This window comes from Lagenorhynchus albirostris, chromosome 8, assembly GCF_949774975.1.
Source record: "Lagenorhynchus albirostris chromosome 8, mLagAlb1.1, whole genome shotgun sequence".
Lineage (NCBI taxonomy): Eukaryota > Metazoa > Chordata > Mammalia > Artiodactyla > Delphinidae > Lagenorhynchus > Lagenorhynchus albirostris.
In genome coordinates, this window is record NC_083102.1 from 96421180 (window position 1) to 96438184 (window position 17005).

The 17005-nt window shown below is 55.2% G+C and overlaps 1 protein-coding gene across 9 annotated transcripts in view; it reads right to left on the minus strand.

Annotated features, from left to right (window-relative positions):
- Positions 1 to 17005, minus strand: part of CAMK2B (calcium/calmodulin dependent protein kinase II beta) — a 94772-nt gene that overhangs the window by 55834 nt on the left and 21933 nt on the right. For all 9 annotated transcript variants that reach the window (XM_060157398.1, XM_060157397.1, XM_060157399.1 and 6 more), the window contains exon 2: positions 5161 to 5255. In XM_060157398.1, coding sequence (XP_060013381.1) covers positions 5161 to 5255 — 95 coding nt within the window. The remainder of the gene's footprint in view (positions 1 to 5160; positions 5256 to 17005) is intronic.

Sequence of the window (17005 nt, forward strand, 5' to 3'; positions counted from 1 at the left end):
TCCTGTGCAGGGTCCTTCCCCCGAGTTCAGCTGCAGGCCGGGGTCATTTCTGGGACACCTGCTCCCTGGACACTGGGGGCCAGTAAGTACTAATGGAGCTCAGTCCATGGGGCTCCCTCCAAAGGCCAACAGACCAGCCCCTTAGTGCTGGCAGTGAGCGAGGGGAGGAGGAGGGGGAGGGGACGCAGGAGCAACAGGAAACCTTTGTAAGCCTCATGGGCCCGATGCTCTCCTTATCCCCCCACCCCGTCAATTAATTTTCCTCTAACTGCTTTTGTTAACAGTAGTTTAATAATCTCCCATTAGTCAGTACATTCACAGCCTCTGAATGCCTCACAGTCCTCTATTTAATTATTAAATTAAAAAAACCTAACTCTTCCTGCCTTGGGCACAAGCTGGGTGTAACCTGCAGTGTCCTCGTGGCCTCAAGGACTGCCAGCTACCGGGTGGGACAGTGTTTGTGTGTCCAGCACCAGCGTCGTCCTCCTGCTGCTCTCCTTATCCCTGGAAGCCTTGAAGGACTAAGCCCGTCTCCTCAGCCCAGGAGTGGACACCCTCCCTGCAGTGCTGAGTGAGCCCACTCCACACTGCACTGAATATGAAGCCGGCACAAGTGGGGCCTCCCCTCCGGCCTCTGGGTCCAGTCTCCACTTCCCCACTCTCCCTCTTTCTAGGGTGCTTGCCTGGCGTCCTCCTCCCCACCCATGGGCCGCTCCCCTCCACCCGTGCCTTCCAGGACAACAGGTGGGGCAAACATCTCTGAAATGGCCTTTGTGGGAAGGGGACCGGTCTGGCGTCAGGACCCTCTGCTGGGAGCATGTTGGACCCTGCAGAACACAGGTGCAGGCTGCACGGTGGTCACCAGGATTCAGGGAGGAGCAGTGGGCTCCAGGCCTCCCCTCCCTGCTTCCCCACCACCCTCAGTCTTCACCATGGAACTTCTCCTGAACTTGGACCTCCCAAATGCTCAGGCGCTCAGTGACCAGGGGCCTCCCCTGCAAACCCCACCCTGCAGCAAACCCTCTTCTAGACCTCACTCCACCCAGTCCCTATCCCAACTTCACACCTGGGAGACTAACCTCACTCCAGCACAGACTACACATCTGCTCTTTCAAAATCCATTCACTCGGGCTTCCCTGGTGGCGCAGTGGTTGAGAGTCTGCCTGCCGATGCAGGGGATGTGGGTTCGTGCCCCGGTCCGGGAAGATCCCACATGCCACAGAGCGGCTGGGCCCGTGAGCCGTGGCCGCTGAGCCTGCACGTCCGGAGCCTGTGCTCCGCAACGGGAGAGGCCACAACAGTGAGAGGCCCGCGTACCACAAAAAAAAAAAAAAAAATCCACTCACTCAAAACATTCATTCATTCATTCAAAAACATGGAGAGCTCAGCACCTGTCAGGGCCTGAGCAGGGTGTGGAAGACACAGTAGTGAATGAAACAGATGAAGTCCTGGCAGTCTCGTGGGAGAGACAGCCAAAAAATAAAAACAGGGTGCTTAGGTCCCAGATTCCCACTGGAGGCTCAGGGGAAACCCCTCTGAGGAAGTGTCATCAACAGGAGTTAAGCAGATACAAAGTTTAGGAAAAGCATTTCCAGAGAGAAGGCAGGTGCAAAGGCCCTGGGGTATACAGAACCAGAAAAGACCAAGTGCCTGAGCAGAGCTGCTGGGAGGTAAGGAGAAGACAGGGCCAAAGGCTGAGTGTCAGTCCAGGTGAGAACTTTGGGTTTTATGGAGCCAGTCCCCAAAGGCTGGTAAGGAGAGGGTGGGATGTTCCTACGTGTGTTTTCCCAGGCTCTGGGCCGGGAGCTGGGAAGGCCCAGAGACGAACCCACTGCATTTGCCCTCAAGGAGCAAGTGATCAATGAAGAAATGTCTAAGGTGACTGCTTCGGGACCTGGGGGGTTCCAAGCTGGATGTGAGGGCCCAGGGAGGCTTCCTGGAGGAGGAGTCCTGGAGCCTGCAGGCTGGGCAGGATAGTCTGGCAAGAAAGGGGGAAGAAGGCAGCAGGTGCCCTGGCAGCACCACACTCAGCCAGCTCCTTCCAAGCACCTTAGTCCTTCTCTCACCCTCACAATGCCCCTCTGAGGTAGATATCAGATTTATCCCAATTTTACGGCTGGGGAAACTAAGGTACAGGGTGGCTAAGTAACATGGCCAGGGTCATACAGTAAGGTGGTCAGGGCCGTGCGGCGACGAGACCAAACCCAGCAGCCTGGCTGCCCCCATTGCTGGTCCACACTCAGCGTAAAGATGAGGGCCGGGGGCCCAAGACCCTCTCCCCTCACCCCTTCCACTGCCCACTCAGCTCGGAAAGCCCCGAAAGGGGCTGGAGAGGGTCAGAAGATCCCTGGGTCCCTGCACAGGGAGGTGCCAGTTGTTTCTCGAATCCTTTTCCGTTACAGAAACATGCTAAACACTATGGGTGAAATGGTGGCCGGCCTGGGATCTGCTGCAAGATATATGGGCAGGGGTGGGAGATGGGGAGGGTTAGAGATGAAAACTAAATTGCCTGGGAGCTGGAAACTGTTGTGTCGAAGCTGGGGGCTCCTTCTATCATTTTTTTTATATTTGGGGATGTTTGAAATTTTCCATAATGACGAGGTAAACGGGGGGAACAAATGCCCAAGACCTCCACAGGCCTGGGCAATGCAGGGGCCCAAGAGTAGAGGCAAAGCAGGGGGTGTCCTGGCTTCCCTGGCCCGGAAAGTGGTCCAGAGGGAAGGTGACAACAGACAAGGGCTGGCTGCTTCCATTCCAGACCAGTCCGGGCTGACGGCGCTGCCTGCCACCATCCAACCCAGGCTACGCCCAGCCAGGAAGGAGACTGAGGCCAGATGCAGGGCTGACGGAGCCCCAGGTCTGCACAGCTCCACAGCGGTGCCCTTAGCAGGGGTCTCCGGGGGCCCAGCCTCCGGGACTCAATGGAAAGCAGGCTGGCTCTCAGGAAGTGGGCAGGAGGCCTGCTACCGCAGGGGTGGAAGAAAGAGCAGGTTGTAATTGTGGAGCACGAAAGGAATTTCAGACTTCCACTGCTTTTTTTTTTTTTTTTTTTGCGGTACGCGGGCCTCTCACTGTTGTGGCCTCTCCCGTTGTGGAGCACAGGCTCCGGACGCGCAGGCTCAGCGGCCATGGCTCACGGGCCCAGCCGCTCTGCAGCACGTGGGATCTTCCCGGACCGGGGCACGAACCTGTGTCCCCTGCATCGGCAGGCGGACTCTCAACCACTGTGCCACCAGGGAAGCCCTTCCACTGCTTCTGATCCTCCCGATTTATAGAACACTTTGAGGGTATAAACAGGGGAGCGTGAGGTTCCTTGAAAGGAGCTGCGTGATTCCACGGAAACATACACAGGTGGTTTTCTGCCTGAGTTCCACAAACTCCTATTCATCCTTCAAGACCCATCCAACCTCCCTGTTCTGTCCCCTGTGCTCCCACCCCTCGAATGGGGCTGTAGTGGCTTGTTTGGGTCTGTTTGCTCATCACCCCATCCTCAGTGCTGGGCACTGACTGGGAGAGGCTAGGTAAAGCTGGTGGTTGAGTGAGGGTGTCCCTCATGAGTCCACGGGACCTCTGAAGGTGGGCTCTCTCTCCTCCTGTGGCCTGGCACAAGCCTATGGAATGAAGCGGAATGTTCCTCCTGCTTTAGAAACTCCACGGACACACTGTGCGGACACATCCCCCTGAAAACATCTGACACTGGTGGCTCACCACTGCCGCACACCCAGTGTCAGTAAACACGGAAGCTGCCCTGCATCTGGCGGCACCACGCACACAGCAAACGCTCGGTAAATATTAGCTTGTGCATTATGATTACGATCACAGTTTAGCTGCGGGATCTGAGCTTTCCCGACACGAACGCCCCAGGGCTGTCTGGCTCGCAGACTCCTGTCTCTGCGGGGCCCTGTGTCATCCTCATCACCCGAGCACAACCAGCCCCTCGGCTGGGCTGGGACAGCAGCGCCCGCCCCTGGAAACACTCGACCCTGAAGGCCTGGGACGCAGCAGGCGCCCAAACAACACCTACACGCAGCTCAGTGAACCGCAGAGCGGGCTCAGCCGCCTGCCCACACAGGCCGCCGGGCTGGAAACTGCAGACCCTACAGACGGAGGCGTTCTCAGCACCCGCCTCGGGGAGGGACTTGGGCCAGGACTGCCTACAGTCAGGGCCTCTCTGCAGAGAAGGAGCCTCTCTGTTGGCTCAGATTTGTGTCTGGGTGTTAAGTGGGGTCATGTGTGTGCCTGGAGGTGGGAGACCGTCAGGCCAGGGGCTTAGCTCCCTCTGCCAAAGGGGTCACCCAGCCCCTCCTGTCTGACCCTGGGGCTGGAGATCCGTGGGCTCCCCACAGCACAGGGGGCGGCAGTGGTGCTGCTACCTCACTGGGACGGCCCATGCCTCCACGCCCACGCTGGAGGCCCCACCAGACCCCCTGCCTGGCTCCCGGCCCCCTGTCCCCTCGGTTCTGTGCTCTGACATCACCGCTCAGGGCGGCACCTCCACCTTGGCCTTGTCGCCCCATGTCATCCCCTGCCCCGACGTCCCGCCTCATCCCCGCCACGTGGAACTCCACTGGATCCCACGAGGGCAGGGGTCTGTCCGTCTGCCCAGAACGGGCCGTCCCCCAGCAAGGGCTCTCGACGGTGCTGGATGGGGTGAGGCCACATGCCCGGCGCCAGCACCAAGCCCACCCCTGCAGACCCCCGAGCCCTCCCCAGCATAGGCAGATGAGTCCCCACGTGCATCCCTGCGTCCGGAAGACTGGCGGGGACTGAGTTAGGAAACGTGCCGTTCGTGCCGCCCCTCAAGCATTGCCCTGTCACCCAGAGTCTTCAGGTCACCGAGGCCCCCTCTGGCCCACAGTTCGTGGGCAGACGACCTTACCTGAGCACTTCAGCCACCCGGCCGCACGCCTCTCCCCGTCCAGCCCTGGGGAGGTGAGGCAGGGGCTCCACGAGCCTCCGAACCGGAGCGACAGTGCAATTCCAGATGTGAGGGTGTGCGGGTGCCTCTCCCTCCCGGCCCCACTCGGCCACGGGCACCGTTCACGTCCCACTGCCCCCGCTCCAACTGTGCCCCCGTGAGCCACGGGCCGAGCCCGATCCCTCAGGACGGGCTCCAGCCCCGGCCCCCGGCCCTCGCCAGCCAGCACAACCATTCCCTACCTCTGGCGGATAGCTTCTTGGTGTTGATGATCTTCGCTGCATACTCATGGCCGGTGCAGAGCTTGACACAGCGTCGGACCACAGAGAAAGCCCCCCTGGGGGAGAAATGGGAAACAGAGGCAGGGAGCCGATTAATCCCCCAGTGAACACCCAGCACCCGGTCATGAGGCCCAGCCTCCGTGCGAGGAAGGGGCGCCCCTCCCCCAAAACGACTCCCAGCCCACCCCGCCCAGTGCCAGCCCGGCAGGGGCCCCTCTCCCGGCAGCTGGCAGAGCCCAGCCGACTGGCACACCCAGCTCCCGCGAGACAGCCCGCCTGGGCACCCGCACGGGCCAGCTGGACCGAGGGCCTCTGAGCGAGCATCCTCCCTCACTCTACGCCCAGGACGTGAGACCCAGTGAGTCCTCCCAGAGCAATGAACCCTGGCCCAGCTCCAGACAGCGGAATAGATTGGTGCAGCCTGCGGGGACTCTGTGAAGGTTCTGGAGGGAGGGAGAAGCATCGCATAATTAAGCTGCAAAGCTGGAGGCCAGGGCCCCCTCCCCCGGATCCTCCACCAACACTGCCCCAAGTTACAGCAGAGGCTGCAGAGGCCCATAGCAGAGGAGACATGTACACGCCCACAGCATTAGTGCTCCTGAGAGGAGAGGGGACCAGCCTGGAGAGCCAAGAGAAGGGAACCCAGGAGAGTGGGTGACCACTGCCAAGGCCATCGAGGCGTCCTGCACGCGGCCCCGAAACAGTGACCCTTGAGAGGAGGAAGAGACCCTTGCAGGAGGCGGCACGGCAAGCCAGAGGCCAGAGAACAGGCCCGTGTGGGTCCAGGGCAGGCGTGGGGCACAGGCCGGAGGGAGCCTGGGGCCCGTCAGAAGGCCCTCCGCGGTATTCAACTTGTCACCACCGTCGGTTTAATTTGATTTGAGATCATCTTCGAAGAACATTAGACCCAGCACGTATGAGACACAGCCGGAACCGGAAATGTCTTGGGAAGGGTCCAGACTGGAGGCCGCCAGGGAGAGGTGGGCACAAAGGCCACAGGTGGCTGAGCAGGTGGGGCCAGGGGGGCTGGGGACACCCCTGACCGCAGGCCCCTCCCCCGCCTTCCCTCCCCAGAGGCCCTGCAGGCACGGCCTCCATCGGAACACAGCCTCCCCCCGACCCCCCTCATAACCCCACCCCGGAGCCCTGCCGCCCACGCAGCCTGAGAAGCCCACCAGCTGCCCGAACCCGGACTCTGGGCCCCAGGAAAGCAGTGTCTTAAACAGGGAACGCTTTTTCGCTCTAATCCTGTTTGAGATCAAAACGTCATTAAGACAGACTATTCACTTCCTTGGAAAATAAATAAATATTACGCTAAATCTATTTGAACATTTTTTTAACGACCCGGGTCTTTACGATCGCTAGCTGCGCTCAGAGCCGTATCTCTGCTTTTCCAAAGTCAGCCAGGGAACTGGGCAGCGGCTGCCTCTGCGGGACGGGGAGCCGGGGTTGGGCGGGGGGCACACAATTCACTCTACATCCTCTGTCCTGTGTGATTTTCTCACTACGTGCATGGGTTACGTTCTCAAAATATTCTTTTTTTAATGATTATTTTAAGAAAAATAACATAAAGAAAGGATTTTTTTTTTTTCGACCGGTGAGACTAGCTTGGGAGAGAGCGTGGTGAGGGGGAAAGGCCACAGGCTTCGAGCAGGTCTGGGTTCAAGGCCTGCTCTGCACTGGGTTGCACCCTCTGAGCCTCAGTTTCCCCATCCAAGGAGCGGGAAAGGCTCACAGAGCCACTGCGAGGGCCGCCCGAGGCTGCGTTGGCCTCACCCTCACCAGCCCAGCCCAGCCCTGGTCTTCGAATCCGCTTCCTGCCCAGGAGGGCGGAGGGTATCACACGTACAGGGCTGAGCCGCCACCCTTCGCGTTCTGGCCCCCAAAGCGCACGGACAACCAAGCACTGGCTCACAAGCCTCCTTGGGACAGAGCTTCCTATGCCAGAATCCGACCCCACGATGCTGGAAGTTCCCAACAGCCAGAGGGCTGCTTTCAGCATGGTGGGCGCCAGGCGAGGCACCAAGGGGCCCTAGGGTGAGCTCATCCCTGGAGGGGGAAGGGACCCACGCAGCCTGTCCACCGGCTGCTGCCCAGCCAGGGTAAGTACAGGACTAAGTGACAGGGAGCCGGGAATCCTCCCTGGCGCACGGCAGGATGCGCATAAATAAAGTGAACGAGAGCCGGCAGCCAGATGGACGATCCTGGACAGGCTGCCCCACTGCCCCACATCTTCCAGCTCAGACCCTGCTCTCTCCTCCGTAGAAGGCTCTGGGCTGGTGACGAGGGCAGTGCCAAGCGGGCAGGAGCCAGACGCTGGAGGAAACCAGGAAGGCGGCAGGCACAGCTCCCGGCATCCAGCAAGCGCTCAATAATGGTGCTCACAGGCTGCACTCAGCCTGGCACAGGGCCTGCTCCTGGACACAGGCCTTCCTCTCCTGGAGTCCTGCCTGCCGGGTGCGGGGGAGGGCACCTCTGGAGGCCCCTCTGGTGTAGGGCTTCTCCTGCCCCTGCTGCCCGGCCTGAAGAGAAGTTCTAGAAACAGCTGCCCGACCCCCGGGCCTGGCCACCCCTCCCTGGTCTGCCACGGGGCACCTGCACTCCAATGCCTGTCAGCTATAAGGGGGAACCTGGGCCGGCCTGGGGTGAGGCTGTGCCGGGCCCCTGCGGAGCCCTCAGAGCTCAGTCTCCCAGCTGAAGACACGTGGAAGTCGCCAGGAAAGCTTGGCCAGGCGCCTGCGGAAGCTCACGAGTTAGAGGGCTCTCGGTGACTTAACTACCCAGAGGGAGAGTGCAGGGAAGAGGCTCTGCCCCCGATGACCACCGCCCCTCGGGCAGCCCCTCAGCTCCCCTCTTCCATCCTTGAAGCCAGCCTCTCAGTCACCACCATCCCCCAGTCTCCTCCCACCCCCACCCCAGGCATCCGCCCCCTTCCTGGTCGCTCTGCTAGTTAGTCGAGGCCCATCACAAGGAAGCCCCCCAGAAGCGCCAGTGCCGTGCGGGCCATGGGCTGGGGGCCCCGACACCTTGAACATCACAGACAACAGTGAGGCCAGCAACCACCCTCCCTCAGTGCTCACAGCATCTGCCTCCCAGAAACTTACAGTCACTGAGACAACACCACGGACGAAGGGCCCGGGTCCGCATCCTAAGCGCATCCCCGCTGCCCCCAGGCAAACTCCTTTGCATCCTTCAAGACTCAATTCAGTACCTCCTCTCGGAAGTCTTTCCCAGCGCCCACAGGAAGTCAGCCTGGTCTCCTCCGGACGCCGATGCTGCACGTGTCTCGGCTCACTTTGCCCACTTCATTATAATTACTCATCTGTCCAGTTCTGGCCCTACGCTGTGGCTCTCCACATGCAATCGGGATGCTGGGGTCAGGCCCAGTGTCCAGACTGTGATAAGAGAGTAAGAGCACCACAGGTCGACTGTGGAGAGTGGAGATGCTGGACCTCAGCATGTGTCAGGCCAGCGGGACAAGAATGGGCAGCCTTCTAGAAGGACAGGGAGAGCCCGGGATGGGGCAGACTCTGGACCACAGGCCAGCAGGAGAGGGTCACCTCCCGAGGCTTCCCTGGATGAGTGTAGGTGGGGGGATGTCTCCTGTGGAGCGGAGGTCACGGAGCCCCTGATCGAAGCAGGAGGCTCCCCACCGTACCCACAGATAGGCTGAGATGAAGATGCAGAAGCACACACAGACAGGGCGGACAGTGGACTGCATCCGGGTGGGACCTGCCTGTGCTGCCCGACACTCCGACCGTCCACGAACGGCGTGGCGGGTGGTGGCCGGCTGCAGGGTCAGCAAGGTCACCCAGCCGCAGCTTGTGGGGGAGAAGCCAGGAAGGTGGGGGTCTGGGTGAGGGTGAAGGTCAGGGAGGGTGAGGGTGAAGGTCTGGGTGCGGGTGAAGTTGCCTGGGAAGAGGGTGCGCCTGGTGGGGGGACCCCCTGAACCTCGAGGTCGCCACACAATGCCCGGTGTGGCACGTACTGCTGCGCTTGGGTTTCGAGTGATCTGAATAACGTGCTCAGAGGAGGAGGCTCCCGGGCACCAAGCATGTCATGGGGCTTTTAAAAATCAGGTAAAGCTAATGAAAGGAAGAAAACACTCTTTCAGTCCTTGCCGGCTGGTGGATCAGAAAGTGCTCTCCTGTCTTCTGTGGGACCACAACACCAGAGAGGCCGGCCAGAGAGAGGGGGACGTTAACGCCAGAGCTGCCTGGGGTCTGGTTTGCTGCAGGTGGGCGCCCAGCACTGCTGTGGCCGCGTGGACCCACGGTGGCACCCGAGGGTCAGTCTCTCGCCAGCGAAGGGGGTGACTGGCCCCTGCACACCGGGCAGACGCAGTGAGCCAGCCAGCGGCTCCCCATCCCCTTTACTCTCTCTTTGCTCCCCGTCCAACCTGTGGCCATGCCTCTGAGCTGCCCCCGTGACCACCTGCCCGCTGCCACCTGGAACTTGCCCCTGACACTGATTACCTGCAGCCCCCATGGAGGCCCCCACTACGCCTGCTTTGGGGACCTGTCCGCTCCCTGCTCTGTTGGCCGAGCCCAGCTGCCCCGCCTGCCCTCTGCCCGCTGCCCGCTGAGCCGAGCTGGTGTTGGTGGGAGAGGCTGCTGGGGCGGGAGGGTCCGGTCTTGCCCTGTCCCCACGGCAGGGACACAGAAGCGCTGACCACGGATGCTGCTCTCGGGACCCTGCGTCCGGGGCCTGGGGCTGCAGGGCTTCCTCATGACGGTCACAGGCAGCACGTGCAGAGGTCCCGGCACGGAGCGGGCGTCAGAACCTTGCAGCCCGGGGAGCCCCTACTTGTGCTGCTCAGCGGCCGCTCCGCGCTTCCACTGCATCCCTCCCAGTAGACATTCCAGGGACGTGGCGGCTCCTGTCTCCACCGCCCCCATCCCTGGCTCCACCCTGCACCCGACTCCGGCTCTCTCCACCCAGTCCCGGCCTCGCAGGCACCTGCCTGCCTGCCACCAGGGCTGCGAGCTGTTTGCACAGCCCGGCGGCAGACACACCCGGTGGCTCAACAACCCGGGACATCCCATCCATACTCTGCTAACTCAGGTGCTCGGGAAGCAGGAATCCTGACAGCCAACCAGAGACAAGGGCCCACGCTCCGACCCGTCCACGGCCTTCTTAACTTTCACAGCCCAAAGCAGCCAGGAGTCCTGAGGGAAAGGAAAGGACCAAAGCCTTGTTTATCTGCTTTGTAAAGGCTCCCACACAGGGTGAGCGCAGGGGTGCCCGCTCAGTGAAAACAGCCCTCCTGGCCCCCGACTCCCCAGGCAGATCCACACAAGAAGAGCTTTCTGGAATAGGCTTAGCAGGCAGCAGAGGCACTTGGCTGGTCCAACGGTTTTATTTACCGCGTTAATTAACACATGGATGACCTGAACCAGCCTGAGGCCGGGTACGTCCATTCTGCCCGGTCTGGGCCACCCCAAGTCTGGCTGAGGAGGGTCTGGGCCAGCACTCGGGGGCGGGGAGAGCGGGTAGCGGGGAGGACAGCCCAGCAGACACGCTCACTCACCACGCCAGGCCCTTGCTTGCTTGGATTTGTGGATTTAAACTACTTCAAGCTGCTGCTTATGTGTGTGTGAGCAAAAATTTTTTTTTCTACCTTTGATTAAAATGACGGGGGAGGTCCCTTTATATTTTTAATCTGGACCTAAGCAATTTGGTAGAAAATAGGAACTTCTACATGAGGTTGTTGTGGGGTTTTTTTCCTGCTTATAATAACAATTTTGAAAACAAAATCCCTGCTCACAGCAGAAAATGGAGTAAACAAGTGGTTTCAATAGAGCGAGTCGAAGCCGCCTCCATCTCCGTAACCCGTTGTCTGGCGTCCCACGATGTCCCATGATGTTCTGATGTGTCTCCAGTGAGGTCTGCACCACAGGAAGGCTTTCCTCTTCAACACTCAGGAGACTCTTGCTGTTTCTGTTCTGCTTTTCCCTCTCACTACTTCCCCACCCTGTGAACGACTCTTCCACGGCACGATCCGGCAGCTACATACTGCTTCACTGGTGGACGCCGTCCAGGGACACCAGGAGGGTATGGGACCCTCCCCAGGCTCCCCGGCCTCGGGGTCAGAGCCGGTGAGGAGAGTGTGCTGGCTCCGAGGGGATCTGGGCAAGCGCGTGCCATGCTGGGCAGGAGCACGAGGTCCCAGCACAAGAGCGACGTCCAGAGCGCAGGCCCATGAGGGTTGCCCAGCATCCACCAACAGGACGGCACACAGAGCTCGGGGGACCGTGTCCCACTCCTGCCCAGGACCCAGAACGTCCTGGGTTCCAGGACAGGGCCTGAAGTAGACACACTAGAGACCGACACTGGACAACATGTAATCCCTGTGGTCTCTGCAGCATCCTGGCATGCCTTTTATCAGCGCGAGTTCCTGCTTTTATATTTAACATCACAATTTATATATTTAACATCACGCAATTCCCACTCTCTGACCTAGATCGCATATACTTGTCATCTTCACCATAGAGAACGTTCCTTCCATGGGTAGCCGAGTGCTTCCTTGATTGGCAGGCATTTGGGGTGTTTCCAATTTCCCTGCTTGTAAATGCCTGCCGTAAACATCTCGGTTATTTCTGTAGGGTTTATTTCCAAAGGCACAGTCGCTGGGTGATTTACAACCCACGCCAGCGATGAAAACGCCACCTCTTGCCACTTCCCCAAAGTCCGACCCTGGGCTTTCCAAGGTCCTTCCTTGGAATCCTGGCAGCTCCCTGGCCCCGACCTCTGAGCCTGGGCCAGAAATGCAAGTCTTAAGTCATCCATGCTGTGCTAGGGTACTGGGGCCACCACAACACAGTACATGGGCTGGGCAGCTGAAACAACAGAGACCGTCCCACAGTTCTGGAGGCCGGAAGTCCAAGACCAACACGTTGGCGGGGTCGGTTCCTTCTGAGGCTGTGAGGGAGACACTGTCCCAGGCCTCTCTCCAGCTTCTGGGGTTTTGCTGGTGATCCCTGGGGCTCCGTGGCTTGTAGAAGCATCACCCCCATCTCTGCCTTCATGTTCACATGGCATCCTCCCTGTGTGTCTCTGCCCAAGTTTCCCCTTTTCATAAGGACACAGTCCTACTGGATGAGGGCCCACCCTCCACCTCAGCTTAACTAATTACGTCTATGACAACCTTATTTCCAGATGAGGTCGCATTCTGAGGTACGGGGGTTAGGAGCCCACATCTGAATTTGGAGGAGACACAATTCAACCCATAGCACATGCTGGCCCCCAACTCTGCCTTATGGAATCTGCCACTGCGTGTACCAGTCAAACATTTCCCAAATGACCATCATCACATATTAGCTCCACAGGATGTTCCCAGATGTTAGGTACGAAAAGGGTTCTGTGGGCAAAAAGGTTTAGAAACCAGTAAGTTAAAATGTTTTCCTTCCTTCCTTCCTTCCCTCCTTCTTTCCTTCCTTTTTTACTGCAGGACTTCCCAGGGCCTTTAACATGGTCATCTGTACTGTGAATTTCCAACCACTGAGTATGAGGTACAGCCTTTCCCTAACTTCTTTGGCCAGAGAAATTTTTTTTTTTTTTTTTTTGGTCTTCACTGTTTCACTTTTATTTTTTTTTTTGACAGCTTTATTGGAGTATAATTGCTTTACAATAGTGTGTTAGTTTCTGTTGTATAACAAAGTGAATCAGCTCTACATATATATATATCCCCATATCTCCTCCTTCTTGCGTCTCCCTCCCACCCTCCCTGTCCCACCCCTCTAGGTGGTCACAGAGCACCCGAGCTGATCTCCCTGTGCTATGCGGCTGCTTCCCACTAGCTATCTATTTTACATTTGGTAGTGTATATATGTCCATGCCACTCTCTCACTACGTCCCAGCTTACCCTTCCCCCCACCATGTCCTCAAGTCCAGAGAAATCTTTACCCAAAGAAGTCTCAATTGGGCCAAGAGCGGGGGACAGGGAGGGGTTCTAGTCTAAGGGCTCAACACCGAATGCAACCCTCAACAAAGAAACAAATGGCCTGGGTGGGACAGAAATGCCATCTGAGGACACCCACCCAAACACAAGAACAGCAGCGCTGCCCATGGAGTCTGTGGGTGCATCCCAGATGGAGAAAACCCCAGCGTGGCCCCCTCTTCTCCCTGCCTGCCCCTTGGAACAGGGCACCCAGGCCATGGTGGCCGCTCTTCCCATCGGAAGCCTCCTCCCCACCCACGCGGGCATCAAGGTCCCCCCACTGCCCTCCTCCCAGACACCCCGGGGAGCAGGGCTTCATCTGGAAGAGCCAGGAACGTCAACTCAGAGAGAACGTTTTCTTACATTTCTGACAGTGCTGAGAGCAGACGGAACGCTCCGTGAGCAGACTGGGGAGCCATGTCCTGACCACGTAAGGCTTATGACAAAATGCACCCTACATCGTAATGAGATTTAGATATAAATGACCACAAAGGGGAATCCTTTCACATTTCTCATGCGCTCATGTCATCATTGTTACTTTATACAGTCACGTCAAGTCTGTGAGTCCTACACAGATGAGAACAGCCCGACTCTGACGCTTGTCCATGACACCGTGTTGCTCTTAAACCTCTCGGGCCTCACACCTCACACGGTCACTCTCAGTACCGCCCAGATCCACCACCCCTCCCCGCCATAGCGGGGTCCCCTGAGTCCCCGTTCCACCGGGTACAGACATCCTTGAGAAGCTTCCTGGAGGGCTCAAGGCAGCAAAGCCAACAGGAATAAGAGGGTGGGCACCAGCCCAGGGGACACAGCGGGATCTGAAGGAAGTGGGACTCAATGGGATTACTGAGTGGGTACAGAGTTATTGTTTGGAGTGATGAAAAAGTTCTGAAAATGGGTTGTGGTGACGGTTACACAACACTGTGAATATACTTGACGGCACTAAACTCTACATTTAACAATGGTTAAAATGGTAAATTTTATGTTATGTATATTTTACCACAATGAAAAAAAGTCAAAGGATGGAGAAAGATATACCATATTGATCTCAGACAGAGCAGACTTGAGTACGGAAAGTTACCAGGGACAAAGAGAGATTTCACATCATGATAAGGTGGTCATTTCTCTAAGACATGACCCTTAGCATGTATACCCCCAGCAGCAGAAGGACAAACTATATGAGGCAAAACTGAAAGACCTGTAAGGAAAAGTAGGTGAATCCACTAGAACACTTGGAAACTCCAGCACCCATCTATCAGAAATGCACAGACCCAGCAGGCAGAAATTTGGGAAGGACACAGCTGAACTGAAAAGCACCATCTATCAACTGGATGTAATTAACATCTAGAGACAACTTCATCCGACAACAGCAGAACACACATTCTTCTCAAGCTCACGTGAACTTTCACTAAGATAGAGCACATTCTGGGCCATAAAACACCCTTAACGAATTTATAAGAAAAGAAATAATACAAAGTATGCTCTCAGGTCACAATGGAATTAAATTGGAAATGAAAAACAAAGAGATGGCTGGAAAACCCCAAAATACATGGGGATTAAACAACATACTTCCAAATAACACAAGAGTCAAAGAAGAAATCTCAACAGCATCACCTCTTGGGTAAGGAGGCTAATGACAGAGGATATGAATCAGGGAAAAGGTCAGTGGGTCAAGTTTACCTTTTTTTTTTTTTACTTCTTTTTTTTTTTTTTTTGCAGTACGCGGGCCTGTCACTGTTGTGGCCTCTCCCATTGCAGAGCACAGGCTCTGGACACGCAGGCTCAGCCGCTCTGCGGCATGTGGGATCTTCCCGGACCGGGGCGCGAACCCGTTCCCCTGCATTGACAGGCAGACTCTCAACCACTGCGCCACCAGGGAAGCCCACATTATTTTTTAAATGGAAAATCATCTACGTGTAATATTTTACAATTTACAAACATTTAAAAATAAAAACTATGGAATAAATTACACAGTAAAATAAAAAAAGAAGAAGAAATCTCGAAGGAAAATTTTAACAAAGTGAAAATGAAAATAAAACTTATCAAAATTGTGGAATGCAGTAAAAAAAAGTGCTTAGAAAAAAATTATACCATTGATTGCATATATTAGGAAAGAAGATTTAAAATCAATAATCTACGTTTCCACCTTAGGCGACTAGAAATAAGAAGAGCAAATTAAATTCAAAGTAAGCAGGAGAAAAGACATAATAAAAGTCAGAGCAGAAATAAATGACACTGAAAACAGGAAATCAACAGAGAAAAATCAATGAAACCAAAAGCTGTTCTTTGAAAAGATTCATAAAGTTGACAAGCCTTCAGCCAGGCTAAGATAACAAGAGAGAGGACACAGACGTCAGAAATGAAAGAGGGGCCATCACTACTGATCCCTTGGAAATTAAAAGGATAATAAAGAAATACTATGAACAACTCTATGTCCACAAACTTGATGAAACCTAGATGAAATGGACCCATTCCTTGAAAGACACAATTTGCCAAAACTCTCACAACAAGAAATAGACCAGAACAACAAATACTGTATTATATCATTTATGTGTGGAATCTAAAAAATAAAACAAACAAATGAATATAACAAAACACAGATTCACAGATATAGAGAACAAGCTAGTGGTTACCAGTGGGGAGAAGGAAGGAGGAGGGGCAAGATAAGGGTAGGGGATAACAAACTACTGTTTACAAAATGGATAAATTACAAGGATATACTGTACAGCACAGGGAATTCAGAGAATACAGCCAATATTTTATGAGAACTTTAAATGGAGTATAATCTGTAAAAATTTTGAATCACTATATTGTACACCTAGAACTAATATAATATTGGAGATTAACTATACCTCAATTTTAAACAGTAAAAAAAAATAAAAGAAATAGACAATTTGAATAGACCTATATCTATTAAAGAAGTTGAATCAATAATAACATTACAAGAAAACTACAGATCAATATTTCTCACAAACATAGATGCAAAAACCCTCAACAAAATATTAGCAAATTGAATCCACTAATGTATAAATAGAATTATACGTCACGACCAAGTAGGATTTATCCCAGTTGTGCAAGCCTGGCTGGTTCAACATTTGAAAACCAATTAATGTAATGCATCACATCAACTGGCTTAAAAAGAAAATCACATGATCATATTAATAGATGCAGAAAAAGCATTTGACAAAATCCAACACCCATTCATAATAAAAACTCTCAGGGCTTCCCTGATGGCGCAGTGGTTGAGAGTCCACCTGCTGATGCAGGGGACGCGGGTTCGCACCCCGGTCCGGGAAGATCCCACATGCCGCGGAGCAGCTGGGCCCGTGAGCCATGGCCACTGAGCCTGCGCGTCCAGAGCCTGTGCTCCGCAACAGGAGAGGCCACAACAGTGAGAGGCCCACGTACCGCAAAAAAAAAAAAAAAAAAAACTCTCAGCAAACCAGGAATAGAGGGGAACTTTCTCAAATTGATAAAGAACATTGTATTAGTCAACTCAGGCTGATAACAAAATATTATAGACCGGGTGGCTTAAACAAGAGAAATTTATTTATTTTCTCATAGTTCTGGAGGTTGGAAGTCCAAGATCAAGGTCCAGCAGGGTTTGGTTTCTTATGTGAGCTCTCTTCTCTTGACTTGTAGGTGGCCACCATCTTGCTGTGTGCTAACCTGGCCTTTCCTCAGTGGGTACGTATGGAGAAAGAGCAAAGTGTCTGGTGTCTCTTCCTATGAGGACACTAATCCTATCAAATCAGAGCCCCACCATTATGACCTCTTTTAACCTTAATTACCTCCTAAATAACCAATCTCTAAATACAGTCACATGGTGGGGGGGTTAGGGCTTCAACCTATGAATTTGGGGGG